Source organism: Phalaenopsis equestris, unplaced genomic scaffold, assembly GCF_001263595.1.
Source record: "Phalaenopsis equestris unplaced genomic scaffold, ASM126359v1 Scaffold000434, whole genome shotgun sequence".
Taxonomy (NCBI): domain Eukaryota; kingdom Viridiplantae; phylum Streptophyta; class Magnoliopsida; order Asparagales; family Orchidaceae; genus Phalaenopsis; species Phalaenopsis equestris.
In genome coordinates this window covers 709,585-730,619 of record NW_018164875.1, presented here as the reverse complement: position 1 = coordinate 730,619, position 21,035 = coordinate 709,585, and the positions used below count along the sequence as shown (strand labels likewise).

The 21,035-nt window shown below is 34.1% G+C and overlaps 1 protein-coding gene across 2 annotated transcripts in view; it reads right to left on the bottom strand.

The window, feature by feature from the left end:
• Nucleotides 1-21,035, bottom strand: part of LOC110027657 (UPF0613 protein PB24D3.06c) — a 50,598-nt gene that overhangs the window by 14,439 nt on the left and 15,124 nt on the right. For both annotated transcript variants that reach the window (XM_020729168.1, XM_020729169.1), the window contains exons 2-3: nucleotides 15,038-15,114; nucleotides 3,361-3,466 (exon numbers count right to left, since the gene is read on the bottom strand). In XM_020729168.1, the coding sequence (XP_020584827.1) occupies nucleotides 3,361-3,466; nucleotides 15,038-15,114 (183 nt within the window). The remainder of the gene's footprint in view (nucleotides 1-3,360; nucleotides 3,467-15,037; nucleotides 15,115-21,035) is intronic.

Sequence of the window (21,035 nt, the reverse complement as noted above, 5' to 3'; positions counted from 1 at the left end):
AACCCCAATTAAAAGAACTTGGGGACTATATTGACACTTCTATAAACTCTGAGATTAAAACGGCTCAATATAGATAGTTGGGGACTATTTTGGCACTTTACTCTAAAAACAACTATCATTGTAGAACATCGTCACCACAACCAACCCATTGCCACTGACAACCAAATCTTAGTAGCTGTCTTAACAACGAACCTTATATGGAAGATGGCTCGATTTTAGTTTAGATTGAGGCAATGCCTTGATTAACTATCATAGGGCTTACATTCACTAAAAATCCCATAATTATAACTTATAACCTCGAGAATAAGAAAAGTGAGTTAATGAGCCTTCAGGCCTTATCTTTTAGGTAAGTTGATTTTATTGATTTAGATTTAGTTTGCTAGGGTTGATGGCTTTGTCCTAAGCCCAATCATATGCATTAGAAAGCCCAAAATATGTCATTTACGTTCTTGACTAATGTCTCATGTTTGAAAATAAAAATTAAAATGATTTGAACTATAGGACTTCCTGTTCTATTTAGTTGGGGAGTTATAGTCTTGGCTTTCATGATGCTTAGCCCTTTACAACTCAAATATTCAAATAAACCCAATAGTGGTCTTACAATCTCAAGTTGTACGCAAGGCAACCGTTTTGATGAAATATAAGTTATGACGCAATTCATACTTTATTATGAATATTGACATGATTTATTAGGACACACAAATCAACTGAAAGTCAATAAAATCATACTCAGGTCCTTTGCCTATTTGTCTTACAAATTCGGTCCCCACTACAAACAATTGGAGGAGACCTAGGGAGCATTTTGGTAATTTAATCTCAAAAGGGACATTCAAATCGTTTTTTAAGTCTCTAAGGCATCAACTAGAACCTCAAGCTAGAGTATTTGGGCATAAAGAAACAATGAGTACAACATGATACTTATTAATGTGTCAACACAAATTTTAATGCATTAACAAGAATATTGACACTTATGAGTCACATATGGGCAGAAAGGTGACACTTATGAGTCATCTATGGGCAGAGAGGTGATTTGTTCTTCATTTATGGTAGTTATATGCATTCTGTATGATTTAATATGTTGGCACCATTTTTTTGAATGCATTGTCACCCTTTTCACTACATTTGCATGCTTTTGGATGCAGTGGCATGAATGGGGTATTTTCTCCATCATCTAGAAGTTTTAATTTGCAAGACAAATAGCTGATAGTGGATGATAATTGTTGGTTCCAAAGCTTTTTGCTTTTGTGACACTCAAATACTGACATTTAGTGGCCTTAAAAATTATTTTTCAGCTTTAGAAAATTAATGGGGCTCACTATGCATTGATTGGTGGCCAAAAAAACAGCCCCTATGTTGAATAAATTGCAAAAAAAATTTTGTATTCCTTTTGTGAAGTTGTGAGTTGTTGATTGACAACAGTGGGCCCCAAAAGTTCATTCAAATATTATAGTCTTTGTATGCTGAATGGACCATCAACATGACTAGGTGAAGATGAATGACTTGTTATTGGATGCATTATTTTTTACTTACCATTTCATTATTTTATCCAATTCCCAATGATTTGATTGTGGCACGCGTAAATGGATATGTTTAATAGTTCAAAATATCATCAAGGTGCTAATTTTTTAAATAGCAATGTTTAAGTGCTATGTAGGTAATTATCCCAAAGAAGTATAATATATACCCTTAAGTTATGGTAGGCAATAACGTGTGTACATGTTTTTCTTTCAAATCAATAAACCTGATGGACAAATTTTTCATTTAATGTTTGTAGTGATGTTGACGCTTTGCCATAAATACAATATTTATTTTGCATTGTATAGGTAAGAAGCCAAGTAGCAAACAAAATCATAACAGTGGCCCCATTCTCAAGTCGCACATCGTACAATGATGCTGCTAGGTTTACCTCCATCTTTCCATCCCCAATGTGAAAGCATAATTTTTAGCTTGTCAAATAATGCTTACGCTATCGATCAACTGTGCTCAGATACGGAGCCAAAAATCTTTTAAAGATGGGGCACAAATTTGTTTATGCCAGTAAGTGTCTAAATAAAATTATGTTTACATTATATTAAATTATCAAATTGGTTCATATTGATTAATGTATATCTTTTCTTCAAATTAATATTTTTCTGTAAATATAATTTTTTTAAGTTTAATAATATAAATTGGGCAAAAAAGAAAGTCAAAATTTAAACCTTTTAAATAATATAATATATAAATAATTAATAAAAATTTATACTTTATACAATAAAATTCAATTTAATTGATTAAAATTTTACTTTCATCAAAATTTATATTAAAAATTTGTAATTAAATATATTTTCTACACAAAAAAAAGAGATTTAAAAAATATTGAAAATTTTTTTAAATAAGCCCTTTTATCAAAATTTAGATTACAAAATTGCAACCAAATAAGAAAACAAGCAAAATATGTTTGACAGCCAAATGAACAACTTTTTAGTCCAATAATTTTAATGACAACTATTTCATAGTACAAATTTTTTAACATGGTAGAACACAATTTATAAGTAAATGATATTTAATATATAAATATATTGAAGCACTTCTTTTTTTTCACTATTGATTAAATGAAAACTAATCAAACCAAACAAAGTTCTGAATCATACTAGTTCAGAAACATTAATAGGTATTATTTTTTTAATTTACTAATTTTCAAAATAATATTATTTAACTGGCATTCCATTCACAATCACGCACATTGAAAATACCTCAAAGTAAACCTTGAAGTCTGATGCTGAGAGCGGGCAAGGCAGCAGGTCTAGAGCACCACAAACACTCATGCGCCCGTGGGAGAAACTGGGATCGGTTGGAAAATACAATGCGGGCAGGCAAGAAAACCAGCAAGAAAAATGCGGGAAGGCAAGAAAAACAACTAGAAGATCATTTGTCCACCTTCTTTTTATTTTTTTCTGGGGATTGTAGTGCTTCCTTGGGCCCCCTCCTAAATCCAAACTTTACCGTGCTAGCCTCTTGCTAATGATGGCTCAAGAACCATCATCGAAACTGAGAACTAAGGGCTTTATCGGGTTCAATCTTATTATTATTTTTTTATTTTTAAAAACATTTTTGATTAGTGTGCTTCTTAGATATTTTTTCTTTTTGTTTCTAAAAACAAATTAATTTTTTTTAAAACACCCGAAACAACTTTTAGTTGTTTGAGCGTTTTTAAAAGCAATCACATCTTAATCAAATATGTTAAACATATTTTGTTTCAATTCAAAACGTAAATAAAACAAAATAAAAATTGAAATAAAAATAAAATAAAATAATGATCTATATTGCAAGTTAAGAAGCACAGTGCATACTGCTAGAGAGTAGAAGAAAGGAAACTAATACCTGTTCCAAGGAAGAAGTTCCATATCCAACATATGAAGATGACAGCAATGGCTGAACTAAGGACCAGTTTAGATTCTCCAATGCAACCGACAAGGGCTCTAGATACCTACAAAACAATGACTTTTGTGAAATGAATTATACTACCAACAGAAATTGAAGCAAGTTTATAATGTATAAATAATAAATCATATTATCAGAGTTAAGAAAAAAAGTTATGAGGATGTAGAAAATTTCAACAATGGTAGATGCCTGCTGTAAAAGGAAATGGTAAATGGGAAAATAGCAGAACAAAATCATTTTATTTAAACTACACAGACATGGATGTTTTTTAAATGTGAAACTAAACTAAGATTTATAGCGAATTAACCATGGAAATGTCACCGAGAAGGTGTCAGAAAAATGGAGAAATTTTGTGATAGTATCGAGTACTACATCTATCATGAAACTAGGAAAGCCTCATTTGCTCTTACGACTCAACATGATGATGAAAGAACCAAAAAGAGGCTGAATCTTATCTTGAAACTGGGAGATATTCAAAAGTTTGATCTTATATTAAAAAATCTTTCATTCTCAGAAGCAGCATTTTTTAAGAGGCCTATACATTTTTTATATATATAGTAAGGGGGGGAAATGCAACTTAATTTTTTTTAGAACCAACATATTTGTCATTTTATAAAATAGCTATGTATATCTTGATAGTGAAGCTTGAAAGACCATTAGTTTAAGAATCTTCCAAATATTATGCATATATTTAATAAATGAGCTACATTGTAAAATAAGCAAATCTAATGTTTTGTTTCTCATGGACTAATAAATGAAGATATATTGGCTAATAGAGTTTTATTGTTTAGACTTCTTTGTCGATAGAGTTTTTACACAGCTTCATGGCATCCTGATTCATTTATGGAACTTGTGCAATGGTGCTTCAATAATTTCTCTAGGAAAAAAAATTATCCAAAATGTAGAACTTATTAAAATTTGGTATAAATATAAAAACCCTAGTATTTATTGAGATGAGTGCGGTAATTAAGTAATTAATATTACATGAATTTTAAAACATATCTAATTAAAGGCTTTGAGACCCATCTTAATCATTTTATAGTTAGGATACCATAATGAAATTTTTTTCTTTAGGAGAAAAGAATATTATTTATAGTTGGATTTCTTTCAAGTTTGTTTTTATTAAGAATTGCTTAGATGAGAGAAAGTTATATTCTCAATCCAAAAAAAATTATATTAATTTTTAAGAAGGTTGTCAATACCAATCTCAAGTCTGAATAAAAAGGGTTAAGGGTACTTTTAATCTAGAGCTACATATTTTTTAAAGAAATATCAATCACCTGTTGAATAAGTGTTATTTCTACCCCCTCTTATTGATCAGGATTCACCAACATGTGTCCATGTCCATCCTTTCAAGTGAATGGTAACAAACTGGGAATCCGTGCGCTATTGAGTGTAATGGATTTAACCTAGCACACTAGAGCAGAGTTTAGATAAAAGATTACACAGACATAGCTACCCAAGGCAAAGAATAGTCCAAAAATATTATTAGCTATATGCGTTAGTCACTTGTTTGCGAGTTTAAAACCTCCAAGTATTCTCAAAGAATAGTCCAAAAACATGATTTTGTCTCATCGGTGTAACTAACCAGAAGGTCACTCCTCCCTTAAGTGATCCCATAGAAACATGCTTGACTTCGAAGTTTCTGATGAAATTTCAATCATTACATCTAAAAGCGTATTGATGTTTAAAAGTTAAGCACCACTGTACTTAAGGGGTTTTATGATCTCCATGACTTAAGTAATTGATATTCTCGCTATTTTTCCTAACTCATAACCATCCAATGGATAGATAGAATTCTATAAGTGGCCACTAAAAATTTAAGAGATGGCTCACACCATGTAGCACTTGGTTTCATCTTGGGTTTAAGAGGTGGCTCACATAGCATAACATTTTGTTCTATGTGGCACTTAATGTTCATCTATAAGCTGGTGTATCGGTCTAATATAATTTGTAATAGCATGAGCTCGCACAAATCAATATATTGTCTGTTTTGGCTTAATGGCCTCAAAATTTTATCCCATTGGTGTAACTTCGCAGAAGGTTACCAGACGTGGAGGCTAGAGGGTTGAACCAGTTCAACCATGCTCAGCAGAAACCTATAAAGGTGGAGGATCAAACCATCCCCCCACCCCCATCTCTTTCATTACAACAAGAACAACAAGCCTTTATCTCTGTTTATCTCACTAAATGAGGTCAACTACATGAATCTTTTTTCTCCATTCGTCCTATTGAGTATTATATTTTCATTTAATTCTAATAGATTAAGATCATCTTTAATACAATATGCCCAAGTCTTTTAAGGACTACCGCTGCCTTTTTTAACGTAAGTCAAATCTAAACATCTACTCTTCTAACAGGATCATCAGATGGTTAGTGTTTAACATGACCAAACCATCTAAGACGACTCTCTCTAGTCTTGTCCGCCACTAGAGTTACACCAACCCTATCACAAATATATTCATTTCGCATTTTGTCCCTAAGTGTCACATCATCCACCTAAGCATTCTATCTCAGAAACACTTAAATTTGTTTTATGTTTTTTTTTTAAAGGCCAACATTCTACGCCATAGAGCATTGCATGTCTCATCACCATCTTATAATTTTTTCCTTTCAGTCTAAGCGTTACTTTTTTATCACACAATAGGCCTGATACATTCCTCCACTTCCACCAACCAACTTCAATTCTACCAATAACATCCCCATCTATATCACCATAACCTTGAACTATAGACCCTAGATATCTAAAATGAGTACACCTTTTAATGATTTGATCAACAATAGTTACAACTCTGCCACTAGGGCTACTAAAATTACATTCAATGTATTCAATTTTAGATCTACTCAAACGGACTTTTAGACTCCAATGTAGACCTCCATAATTCAAGTTTTTCCTAAACACCATAATTCAAGTCTTAACCACAACAAGGATATCATCAGCGAAAAGCATACACCAAGGTACGTCCTCATGTAAATGTCCAGTAAGAGCATCCATAACTAAAGAAAAAAGATATTGGCTTAAAGTCGACCCCTAATGTAATCCAACTAAAATAGGAAAATACTTGGTCAATCTCCCTTTTGTTCGAACACAAGTAAAAACTCTAGTATACATGTCTCTAAGGAGTTGAATATAAGTCATATCAACACTATTCTTCTCTAGAACTCTCCAAAAGACTTTTCTTGGAACCTTATCGTAAGCTCTTTCTAAACCAATAAAAATCATATGTAGACCCTTCTTTTTGTCTCTGTATTTCTCCATCAAACCCCTCAATAAATATATAGCATCCATAGTAGACCTGTCCGGCATAAATCCAAATTATCCAAATTGATTATGAGACTCACGTCATAACCTATGTTCAATTACACTCTCCCATAATTTTAAAGTATGACACATCAAATTAATTCCCCTATAATTTACGCACTCTTGTGCATCCCTTTATTCTTAAAAATAAATACCAAAATACTCTTCCTCCACTCCTCCAGTATCTTTTTAATTTTTAAAATAATATTGAATAGTTTAGTAAAACAAAAAACTCACAAATCTCCAAAATTATTTCACACTTCAGTTAGGATATCAGCAGGTCCTACTGATTTTTCACCATTGGTTTTCGTTAAAGCATCTTCAAATTCTATTTTACTAATGCGACAGTAATTATTATCAACGATATAAAAATCACTAACGTCGATCATATCTTCAGAAACTACATTGAAAAACTAATTCAAATATCTCACCCTCCTATGTTGAAATCTTCCTCTAATAAAAACATTTTTTTTATTTTAATCTTTAATACAATTTATTTGAATTAAATATTTATTTTTCTTTTCTCTTTGTTTGACTAGTTTATACATATATTTTTCATCATCTTTAATATATAATATATTATAAAGATCACTAAAAGCAAAATTTTTAACTTCACAAATTGTTCTCTTAGACTCCCCATGAGCCACCTTACATTTTTCCGAATTCTCTAAACTTTTACGTTTAAACCAATTTTTATAGTACAATTTCTTATATATTATATTTTCTTACACATTACTATTCCACCACCAACTATTTTTAATTATAAAAATTGTTACTTTTGATTTTTCAAGTTTTTTTGTCACTTGTTTAATAGTGCTTATTACTTTATCACACATATAATTTACTTCATGAACATCCCAAATCTTGAAACCTTGAAATCTTGAATTTTATCTGTTTTTTAGATGCACCTATCTAATTTTATAACTATGTTTTTTTTGTATTCTTTATCTTACAATTCTTTACCTTAAAATCCAAAACTAATAATCAATGTGGAGTATTTAAATTTTCACTTGGAATGACCTTACAATCTTTACACTCTCGATGATATCTTTTTCTCATAAAAAAATAATCAATTTATGTTTTATTAGAACTATGTTTATAAGTAATAATATGCTCATCTTTTCTTAAATAAAGAATTAGCAATAACAAAATCATACACTAAAGCAAAATGTAATATCGTTCTACCTTCTTCATTAATCACTCTAAAACCGTAGCCACCATAAATATTTCTAAAATCTTTCATCACTCTACCAACATGTCCCTTTAAATTCCCTCCAATAAAAATTCTTTCTTTAAGAGGTGTCATTGATATTAATTCTTTTAAATCATTCCAGAATTTTTCTTTTAAACATATATCTAAAACTACTTGAAAAACATAAACACTTATAATATTAAAAATCTTAATATCAACAACAATTTTTAGAGTTATAATTCTATTTCCAATTCAATTAATTTTTAAAACATTATCTTTCAAACCCTAATTTATAATCACAACTACATCATTTCTAGTGTGACTTCTATCTGAATACGAAAGTTTAAAACTTAAGCTATCAAAGTACTAAGCATTTTCTCCAACCATTTAATTTCTTGAATACATAAGATATTTATCTTCCTATGAACCATAAAATCAATTAATTTCATTAATTTACTTGTGAGAGTACCTATACTCCAATATCATATCCTAATATTACTTTTATGCAACAACATTTTTACCCACATCCGTATTTAACGTGTGAAACTTTGTTTATTTGAGACTATAGCAGTCCTTGCACATTTTTCACTGTATTCAAACCATACAACGTGTCGCTTCTAGGGGACGCCCTATTATTTACACAAAAAGGATTCAAGTCATAATTTTTTGACAAATTTTATGTTGATTGTCGACTACCTAAAGCAGCCCCTTTCCCTTTCATTAAGCAAAAATTATTTCCCCCTTCCTTTTTTGTTTACCAGCTTATATATCTATTATAAGTATGTGTTTGTGGTCTTTGGTTTAGTTTTTGGTAATTCTATTTCAGATTTCCGTGAGGACAGTTGTCGGCGTCCAAGTTTTCTCTTTGAGAGTTGTATCCAAAGGCGAGAAGGTGCTCCTGCTTTAACTCATCCTGAGTGATCTTTATCTACCCTTCGCCTGTTTCCCCAACATTATTCCACCCGCTAGATTTGTTTTCATCTCTATCGAAACTGATCTGCCAATAGATTTGTTGTTGTCCTACCACCGCCCAACCCTTCCAGACCCACTCCCTGCTTGTAGCCAAGAACCACAACCCTCCCTTACCAGCAGCCGCACCTTTCCTAAAAAAACATACAGTTTAGCCGCCCCATCACCTATGTCTCTCATGCTACTTTCGTGCCGCTAATCTCCTCACCCACTGGCCTATTGTGCAACTAACACGCTCAACCCACAAAGCCTTCTCCTTCCCTCTCATAATTGCCAACAGCTTCGGCCATAGTGCCTTCCAACCCTCCCAAAATTGATGTCAACTCCTCCAACCATAACAGCCAACCCCCTCAACTCCTTGCACCTACTTTCAGGCTTGCCAGAATCCCCTTCTAACCCTCCCTTGTCCGCACAACCACCTCCCGTCTGACTCCTATCCCCTGTCAGTCGTCAACCACCACACTTGTCATCGCCTTAGGGTATATTTTTTATGTGTGTTGTCATTTATTTCATGTTTGGAAGAATCGTCGTTGTAGTCCTTTTGAAGTTCAACAATAATATTTCTATTTTTTTTGTGGTTTGAGTTAACTCTAGTATCAATACCCATCTCAGAAGTGCTTCTATTAGAGCATGCTTAATTTTAAAATTTCTGATGGAATTTAACCATTACACCAAAAGACACCTCAATGTTAAGAGTTCAACTTCATTCTACTTAAGGAATTTAACATTGCGACTTTTTAGAGGCCATACAAACATAAAAAAAAATATGCACTTCACATTGTAAAACATTGAATTATTCCTAAATGAGTTCTCTTCACTGCTTCTTACTTGGTTGATAAGTTCCTCTCATTTTTCTCCTACTAAATCGACACCGGACCAAGCGGGAAAAATAACGGAAACACACAAAGCAAACATTTATTGATGTAGAGAGCGGGTACAACACAACACAAAATATGAACGACAGAATCAAACGCCTCTAAGGTGTATTCCAAGGGCAATGGAGGTGGGCTAGGTGGGTCGGGAAGGTTGGCAGGAGTGGTGGCAGCGAAGGAATGCTGGTGGTAGCAAGGGAAAAGTGCAGAACTAGAAGGAGAACAATGATAGATGGCTGGGCAGCAGGTTATGCCACAGAACAGCGGTGACCAAGGCTAGGATGAAGGCTGAGGAGGGGGACAACAATGTTGGACTGTAGGGACAAGGAGATTGAAGGTCGGGGTGACGTTCGGGGAACTGAACAACAAGAGTAAGCCGTTGGGAGAAGGATGGCTAGGTGCGGCGATAAAGGATGGGGAAGTTGACGGTTGTTGGAGGGGGGAGGAGTAGAGATGGCAAAAAAGAAAGAATACAACACCACCTTGGAGGAGGATATGGTTGGAGTACCACCACCTCTTTGGATACAACCTTAGAACTGGGAAAACTCTCCAAACAGAAAATTTGAAAGTAGAACACAACAAAAACTAACTCTAACAAGCAAAATAACACATATATAATAGCTAATGGATAAAATAGGAAGGGAAGATTTCCCCCATTGGGCGGCAACCAAAAAGGAAGGAGGAGAGGAGCGGGAGACCGCAATCCCGCCCCATCAAAATCCTGCCTCAAGGCCGCCTGGCCTGGGTTTACGCTGGACTGACCTCAATTGGGCCGGTCGGTTCACTAGTGGGAATTCCCGCCGCGGGAGACGCCACTCCCCCGTAAGTCTCCCAATATTGGGGGAGCTTCGACCTCATACTTTGAAGCTTCTGGTTCTTGTCTTCAATCCTGATGGCACTTGGGTCCCACTTTCAGTTGCACTGTTGGCCAAAGCATTGAAGAAGTCGACACCACTTGCGCACCCATGTCCCATTTGATCCGCTCTCCTGAGACTGTGGCCCATGCTTGTACTGTTGGATCCTCCCAAAGTAATCCACATTCAGGTCAGTCTGATGTGTAGTGAGAGTAGTTTGCATCTTCCCGTACGGTGGTGGAGCTTGTAGTATGGTGTCGACCATGAGGCCCTGACTTCATCTCTGACATAACTGTCCCGTGTTTGAAGTTGGTGTCTCAATACTTTCATCTTGTATCATCACTAGAACTGGCCCCACTGACACCGCTCTGTTGTTAAGGGTTCCTATGATCTAAGGTTCTGTCTAAGAAAGTAGAATGGTGTGCTTCCCCTTCTTGGTAAATGAATAAGAGTTTTTAGATCCATCGTACTGAGTCCTCCAGTCAAACTGCCACGTCGTCCCAACAGAAGGTGGCAGACATCCATAGAAACCATACCACACCACACCTGGTCATGCAGCTGGCTTCCGACCGAGAACTCTACCAAAATCTCCTGTCGATGTTGATTCAATTCTCCTCCTTCAGGCATGTCAGTGAGTCCAATTTCTCTACCATTTAAGTTGATGTCTCGTTTTTACTGCTCCAACCGTCGATGATAAGACTGCATATATTTTCGTTCACTGTACAACGGGTGTAGAGAATATTGTTGCAAAGCAGCGAATCCCTCATGTCAATATCCCGTCGAACTACGAGTGCCTCTCTAATATGGGGAAAGATGATGTATCTCACTCTAGTTTTCAGTTTTCTCCTCCTTGCTAACCTTTTCCATAATGCTCTAATCTATGAGTGTGACTACCCTGATAGTGGAACAACTGAAAGCTATGCGGCCGTAATCGTGGCATCGACAACATTTCCTGACAGTTGCGGTGTTGGAAGAGCTACCTTTCTCCTGCTTCTTCCAGCTCTAACCTGGAGTGTCACTCCCTTGCCCGACCCTTTCCTGTGTCTCCTGGGCTACCTCTGTCGGTCATGGTAACTATGGGTGACTATTTGCCTGAAGGTTGCTGGCCGAAGGATAATTATTGTCGACTCTACTTCTGTCGTCTTTCCACCTTGAAGGTTAATGCCTGGACATCCCCCAGCATTCAGTACGGTTGTAGCTGCATCACATTACTAATAGTAGATTTCATACTCTCAAGATATCTAGCTACTGTATTCTCGTCTGGTCTCGTCAGATCACACTTCATCTGCAAATTATCAAACTACTCTGTGAACTTTTCTACTGATAAATCCCTCTGATGCAGGTGATGGAGCCTCAGAAACATATCCTGACAATAATGGGGAGGGAGGTATTTCCCCTACATTACTTTCTTTATCTTCTCCCACTTGATAATCTTGTCGCTACCCTCTCTTTTCATCTGCTTCTTTAAGTTCTCCCAACACAGAGAAGTACTCTTCTTCAACTTGATGACCCGTCTATCCTCTGACACATCTTTATACTCAAAGATCCACTCAACAACCTATAACTAATCAATGAATTCCTCAAGATCCATAGCTCCTTCAAACTCTGGCAGGTCCACCTTGATGTCGAAGTCTCTATGTCGTCCAAATGATATCTCCTGTCTGCAAGTTTCTCTCTGAGGAAGATTCGGATATCTCTCTCTAGGCTTCCTTTGATACTGGATTTTGAATCGTCGTGGCCTATCTTCTTCGTCGTTGAAATTATCCCAATGGAAGGGATTCAAATCCTCATCTCTTTCTCCTCTTTGACTCTCCAAATCTCGGTTGAAGGTAACTTCTCTGTATTAATTATTCAATCTCTGCAAGCCTTTGTTGAAGGTGACGGAGCTCCCGCCTTATCTCTTCCCGGGTAGGTTCGGGCATGTATCTCCTGGGTTGCATGACTAAGGATTAAGGAATAGGAAAGAAAAATTTTGGTGGGTTAAGGTTTGGGTTGAGGATATTCGGTGATAAGAAAGAAAATTTTTGGTTTATGGCGGATGCTAGGAAACCCTAGGATAGGACTAGGGTTAGGCTAGCTTCGATATCATATGATACCGGACCAAGTGGGAAAAACAACGGAAACACACAAAACAAACTTTTATTGAAATTGAGAGAGGGTTATAACACAATAAAACAGAAAAAAACAACACAAAATATGTACAACATAAGCAAACACCTCTAAGGTATATTCAAAGGGCGGTGGAAGTCGGCTAGGCGTTTCGGGATGGTTAGCACGGGTGGTGGCAGCAAGGGGAAAGTGCAGAACCATAGGCACAACAATGATAGACGGTTGGGCAGCAGGTTTTGCTGCAAAATAGCAGTGACCGAGGCTGGGATGATGGCTGAGGAGGGGGAAAACGATGTTGGACTGTAGGGACGGGACGGTTGAAGGCTAGGGTGATGTCCGGGGAGTTGGACAACAAGAGTAAGTTGTTGGGGGAAGGGTGGCTGGGTGCGAAGATGAAGAATGGGGAGGCTAGTAGCTGCTGGAGAGGAGAGGAGTAGGGATGGTAAAAAGAAATGATACAACGCCACCTTGGAGGAGGATATAACCAGAGCACCACAAACTCATCAGATACAACCCTAAAACAGAGAAAACTCTCCACACAAACAATATGAAAGTAAAACACAACAAAAACTAACTCTAACAAGCAAAACAACACATATATAATAGCTAATAAATTAAATAGGAAGAGAGGATTTCCCCCTTTGGGCGGCAACCAGAAAGGAACGAGGAGAGGGGCGACCCGCCCCATCAAAATCCTGCCCCAAGGCTGCTCGACATGTGCTTACCCTAGACCGGCCGCAATTGGGTCGCCGGTTCACTAGCAGAAATTCCCGTCGCGGAAGACCCCGCTCCCGCCAAGGAGTCCACTTCTGCGTCATAAATATTGTAAAGCCCCTCTTTTAGCTCTTGAGTATGTTGAGGAAGAAAAGCAGGTAGAATGCGCTATAAGAAGAAATTAGATAGCGAACGACATAGATTATGCTCTCAATTTTAGTTATTATTTTGGAGGAGATAAGTCATCAACAACGTAACAAAACAAAGGAAAACAGATGACTAAGGTTAGGATTAATTGTGTTCAACTTTTTTATTAATACCATGATTGAGTGCATGATCCCATTTTCTAGAAAAAATAAAAAAACAAATATAGAAAAAAAAATTTAAAATGCAATTATATTTAAAATAAAAAAAAACTAGTAACTAATGCATGAAACAACAAAACTAAACGTAAGATAAGTAATTTTGAATGGAGAATCCAATATAATTTGATTGATATTGTTGGCCATGAGATTGATTATGAAAAATTTCACATCTTATGTTTGATTCTTCGCTCTCCACTTTCAAAGCTTTCGTTTTGGATTGTTCCTAATATGGTGGAGGGCCCCTCTGCGACAAACTTGAGTTTATATTTCATAAACTACTCAAAGAATATTCTCTTGATGACATGGACGTTTATAGGATCCTCCAAAGCCTCAATATACTTCAGGAAGCTTTTAAAAGGATCTAGAAACTTTGATTAAATCTTGACTTTCCCTTAGGAAAATTATTTTTGAAGTTGTTGCCACATAGATCAATTATAAAATCATTTTATACCTACATACTCTCTAGCTTTATCATACTTTCCTCACAGCATTTTCAATTTAACACACTTTACTTCATTGTTATGCACTTATTTATTTCCCAACACTCGGTTTCATTAATACAATGCTCTTATTGCTATGTTATGATATTTTCCTTTGTATCACCATAACGTTCTCTTATTACAAAATATCCTTAAGGCAAATTTCAATCTTAACCAACTAGGTTTAATTTTACTAATTATAACCACTTCAACATATTCAATTTAAAATATAAGAAATCAAAAGCTATCAATCTTGGGTTCTTATAGATTAGCGTTCATTATTTATTCATCATTAATATCCTCACCACAACTGAAATGTCTAGCAGCTGTTATTCTACTAATCATAAACTCTTATATTCCGAACTTTTTCTATATTATTCTAACTTACATGTCACATATAAAACGCAATATCCAAAGGTTGGAGAAAATAATATCTGCATCCAGGCCAACTAAATTTCAAAATAAGATCACTAAGATACATAATCCAAATTCCTTTAGATAACTTTTCAAATCTTCATTAATCCATTATATAGTGGGGTATCCTTGGTTTTAACTCTCAAGCAGCTCATCCTAGAGCTCTCAGACTATTTTATCTCATCTACAGGGTTTCTTGTTCACATTGTTTTTGAAGAAAGATTTTTTAACAATATATCTTCAAAAAAGGAATTTCAAAATACAAATCCCAATACATAATTACAAAGTTAGGCAGTGAGTGATACAAACATATAGAGATATATACATGAAGAGCTGCAACCAACATACTCTGTTGCCAAAAGCCCATCAGTTAATCCACCAAGAAAAATGACCTGCTGATTGAAATCGCCTGTTCTGAAAGCCACCTATAGCAAAAACAAAGAAAAATTAAATTATTCTTACATCAATAAATACCAAAATATAAGCATCAAAGGTAAACTAAATAAAAAGGAAAAATTTAACAAATTAAGCATTGAATACTATTCATTACAACATATATAGCTGCAACCAACATACGGTATCACTTCGATTTTTGTGTTTATATATATATATTCTATTTTGTTTATGTTTTTACTAGCAATAAAACATGTTTGTTAACAAGTTCAATTATTTTTAAAAACATTCAAAACACCATTTAAATATTTTGACTGTTTAAAAAAAAAAATTTTCTTTTAAACAAAAAAATAAATACATGCAAAAAAATATATTAAACAAACATGTTTTAAAAATAAAAACAAAAACAAAACAAAAGTTAAAAAATAAAACTGATCCCAAACAAACCCTTATTAACAAAACGCACACTGTTTTAGTAACGTGAAGCTTCAAATGATAATTTTTTTTTTTTTCAAAAAAACATTAAGCAAGCTGGTTGATACCTCTAGCATGGAAAAGCCAAAAGACAAGAATGTAACAATGAACCTAGAGTACGTCTGGTTAGTAAGGAACATTCCTCAAATTATTTCATATTATGGCCTATAAACTAAAAAAACGCCTATTAAAGTGAAAGGGAATAATATAATATATTAAGCTAAAAAATGTACCCATTAAAATTTTGAAGTAAAAGGAACCATCAAGGACTTGACTGCCAAAGCCCAATAACTCCTAGGTGAGATGCAAAATTTGAGATGATGGCAACTTTTTACAGCACTAATTTCTCAAAAACACATCACATATAGCCCTAATGAGAAATTACATGAAATAAGTTATAAGGTCACTCTAGCAACATATTTAATCCTTATATGCTAACAATATATAATAAAATTTCTTAAGAAAAAAATAACAATAAAATGCATTACATATAAAAACAAGCGTCCAAAATTAGAATTTTCAAAAAAATAATGAGCCTTCCAACTTCTATTTCCAACTTCTATTTCCTAAGAAAATGGAGGAACAATTTATTAAACATTTAATAAGAAAAATAATAGCAATAATATTAAGTAAAAGTCTTAAAATCAGACAAATGCTTCATAGCATGTACACTTGAAATCAATTTTCTATGTTTTCTTATGAAGAAGGAGGCCTCAGATTAATAAAAAAACTTGAACGGAAAAGGAGTTGAGTTAGGAAAAATGGCAGATTTGACTTAATTATTTTGATCAATAAGAAGCCGAAAAAACTGATAATGTTGATGATGCAAAAGACTAGCAGTCATCCTTTCCTATGAAGAAGAAAGAAATTGAGTAGAAGCAGAAAGAGGCTAAAAAATTTGCATGAAAAAAGGGGCCAAAAGAGGAAAATTAGTAAATATGTTGATTTATTTCTCTATAATAAGTAAATAATAAAATAATAATAATAATAATAATAATAATTTGAAGGATTACATTCACCGTGACATTTCATTCACTTCAAATAATAATTGTATAATGAGTAATAGCCATGAAAAACTTAAAAAAATATCCTATCTCATTTGAGCTACAAGATTTTTGTCAAATTTTCTACGACTTAAATTTGAATTTTGATTATTGTGTGATTTCCAATCAAACGTATAATTTCATGGTTCTAAATTTCACTGTGTTCTAATATAAGCTATTAAACAATCATATGGACTAAATTTACATATTTTTTTTAGTTCCATCAAAAGAACAGGTAATTGAAAAAAATTAAAAGTATGCAAAATACAAATTTGACTGTGTGCGAGACTTTTTATCGTAGATTTGCAATAAGAAATCCAAATAACCTGGATCATTAACCTTCTTCAAACAATCTAAGATGTATCTATGTGCATCAGTTCTATCCACATCCCCTCAGGCATTGTGTAGCCTAAAAAGGAAATTACTATCCGCAGTAATTAGTACTCAAGCTTTGAGTGCCAAATATACTCATGTTCCAAATATATGAGTTCCCTATGAGCCCGCCCTCTCATTTTCTTTAGTTCAAAATGCCATATCCTCAATTTCGAGCCCCTCAAGGGTACCAAATATTTATGAAATATAACATTTTATCACATTTATTGATGATCATTTAAAAGTTCAACAGTTTTATCACTTAAAAGAAAAACTTAAAGATGCCTTCCCAAATTTTCACAAACCCATCCAAATCAAATTAATATCACTCACATTGATGATGATTGAGAATAATTCAAGTTGATTCTTGAAACTCATCTTCAGGGTCATAATATTGTTCATAATAATTCTTGTGTTCAAAACCACAAACAAAATGGGGATGCAAAATAGAGAAATCAAGGCCTTCTATAAGTGCTCGAGTACTACTGCCCGCTATATTTATTCTAGATTCTCTTGGAGAGAGTTGTGTTCGGCTGTTTCAAAAATAGAGAAATGAATACCTTTTTGTACTATATTCTTTTTTTTTTTACTTCAGAGATATCCTTAAACACAGTTGTTCACCTATCTTCTTTCATGATTCTTAGGACGTCTTCTTTCATACATTCTAATAATCCAGCTAATGGAAAATGGTCTCATAGTCTCCTAGAGCAAAATAATGCAGCATTCTTGGCTACTCTACCATAAAGAAGGGCTACAAATATTTTTTAAGCTATTAAATAATTTTTTGCCTCTCTTGATGTCACATTCTTAAAACACCGATCATTTCATACCTCTACCTCTCATTTAGAGGGAAATTCCATTTCAAGAGAAACATTAGGATCCTTTCAACTCTCTCCCAGTCCCCCTATCCCTACCAAACCATGAATCATATATACTAGCCATTATACATTGGATGCTTCTCCAGACCAACTACCATCCTCCATAAACCAATCAATAATGCCATCAACATAAATACTTTTGAAGCAATGAGAGTTGCCCAAAAAGGCAAGACTTTCAAGTTGAGTATAAAAGAAATTTAAAAAAAAAACTTTAGAGGGACGCACTACTGCACGTCAAAAGCAAAATGATAATTGAAAACAATGGAATTCCATAAGACAAAGGTAATAGAAATGGTGGTGATGAATATATGCCAATATCTCTTAAAAAGTGATGAAAGTAAGTGCATTACGACCTTCTATTCATTATTTATCTTATCATAAGTGCTATTGTCACGACCCAGCTCAAGGCTTGAAATTAACAAAAGTTGGTACAGACGGTCAGACGGTGTGATTTAAATTTTCTATATTCATCAACAATTTAACAAATGAAATAGCAACTAATCAAAATAAATTAAAGTAATATATGTAATGTTACCTCGCTACCAATTGTCTGTGTGTTTTATAAACATTAGTTCCTCTAACGCTCATCGTTAATTGCTTAATTAACCCGAAAAATTAGTTTTAAAAAATAATGAGCTAAACGAGCCAGTAAATACTCATACTTCTAAACTACAACAATAAAAGGAAAATAAATAATAATATGCATATCAGTTAAGCTTCTTTATAAATCAATATAAATATTTGACATGTTATTCAAAGGGATCCATATCATTATCATTTATCATATAAATTTCATTTCATATCTATACAACCGTCACAGGAGACACCATCTAAAAATTGTATCAATTAAGACACATCAATATCAATATTATTTTTTCATTTACGTGCAAGGGTACAATAGTGTTCCCCCACCTAGGGCTGTCAAAAGAGCTCGTTGTTCGCGAACAGTTCGTGTTCGATTCGCCAAAGCGTTCGTGTTCGATTCGTTCGATAAGCAAACGAGACGAACATGAACAATTTTTTTCGTTCGGTTTGCTAAACGAACCAAACACGAACAGTGATGCGTTCGTTCGTGTTCGAATCGTTATTGTTCGAAATAAAAAAAAATTATATATATATATATATAATTTTTGATATTTTTAAAATAATTATATACTAAAAAAATTAATATATTTTAAAATTTAAAATCTGTAAATTATAATGTAAAATAAATTATTAATAATAATACGCTTACATACTCTCTAGACTCTAATAATATAGATATTATATATTTATATAATATAAGATATATAATTATTATAATATATTATATTATAATATTTATATTATAATATATAAAAGAAATGAAAAAAAATCCTTAATACTTACCCTACCCAGTACCCACCGAGCGGAAGCCCTAGCCGTAACCCCGTTCCCTTTTTTCCCTCTCGGCTCTCGCCGCTCTCAGCGCTGCCGTTCTCTCATCTCACGCGCTCTCATCTCTAAAGCACGAGACTCGGCCGATCTTTCTCCTCCTTCTCTCAAGATCGTGAAAAGCTTGACTGCGAGAACCATCTTCTTAATCGCGAAAAGCTTCGGTTTGCTAAACGATCGCAAAAATATTTGTCTCGGTGAGAGCTTAGAGTTGATTTTTTGTGTTTGTTCTCTAATCTCTACTTCTATTTTCCTTTGATAAAAGGTATTTTTCATCGGTGAGTCGGTGTTAGATCGACACGGACCACGGTATTCTTGCTTCAGGACTTCTGTTGCTCGGTACTCTTGCTTGGTTGCTAGGTATTCTTGCTTCAGGACTTCATAGTGTGATTAAAATGAACTGAAGTTTCTTAATAAAATGAAATGAGCTGAAGTTACATCCTTATTGTTCTTTAAATTTAGCATTCTTTGCATCTTTCTTAGCTTACGGTTTTAATGATATCTTTGTCTTCTAAGATCCACACTTTTATATTTAAGTACGTGATTTTGATCAGTTTGATGGAATGCTTAGTTGGAAGCTAGTTGATCAATACATTTTTTTGCATAAACAGGAAATATACACTATTCTTTTTTTATGCTTAGTTTAGAATCCGACTATTCTTTTTTGATGCTCTACGTTTATAATGGAGTTTAAGATGCAATGTAAAATGCTTTGAGTTCTATTGTTCTATCATGCATGTGGAAATGAATAGCAGAACTGTATTTGCTTTTGTGGCTTGAGAGAGGTGCAGCAACTCCCAAAACAATGTGAGAGGGTTGTTTCCCCCCTCCCTCCCTGGATTTGGTTGGGCTGGACTTTCTAGTTGGTTGTATACTTGTAGCTGCAACCTGCATGTGGAAATGAATAGCAGAAACTTAATTGAGAAATTGTAGTGTTCATTGGGTTTACTAAAGCAAATTAGTATGAACTTTATTAGATGTTGTTAAAAAGAATTAAGGTGCTTGTATTATGATTAAGTGTTGTGTAACAGTTAAAATGGTGACTTTTGCCTTCGTTTAATGAACTTTACGGTGCAGGGGTTTTATGATGTTGCATACGAAATAAGTAGAGTTTATATTATTCATATCAATATCCTTTTCTACAACACTTTCTTCTATCGCGGTTTCAAAAGAGATTTTTTCAAATGAGATTTTTTCATGGTACTACTGTTGGCATATACTAATGTTGGCTTATTCAAATAAGGTTCATTTCTTCTACATTAGAAGTCCCCATCATTTCTACGATTTCATTTAGCAGTTTTAATTGCAGTTTTTAATTGAGATCTCATTAGAAGTCAAATGATAGTGTATGAAATCTTTACAGGGTTCATTTGAAATGCATATACTTAGGTTTTGTTATCCTGCAAATTTTTTTTTCCTACACATCATTTGATATTATATTTTTTTCTTGGATAGATATTTACAATGTCGAATGTTGAGCATTCTCAGTCTGTATCAAATGACGAACAACTACCACTTGCAACACAAGAAGAAATTGATAGTTCTCAACCTGTTGAACTGACAGTTGGGAGCACTAGTACTGAAATACAAGTTACAAAAGGCAGGAAAAGAAAATCAACTGTGTGGGAGTATTTTATAGATGTTAAATCAAACTCCAGTGGGGTCGAAGTATCATATGTTCAATGTGTTTGCTGTGGGGTGAAAATACTTAAACCCAAGTCAGGTACAACCTCTCAACTTCTTAGGCATGTTAAGGAATGTGCTAAGATAAAA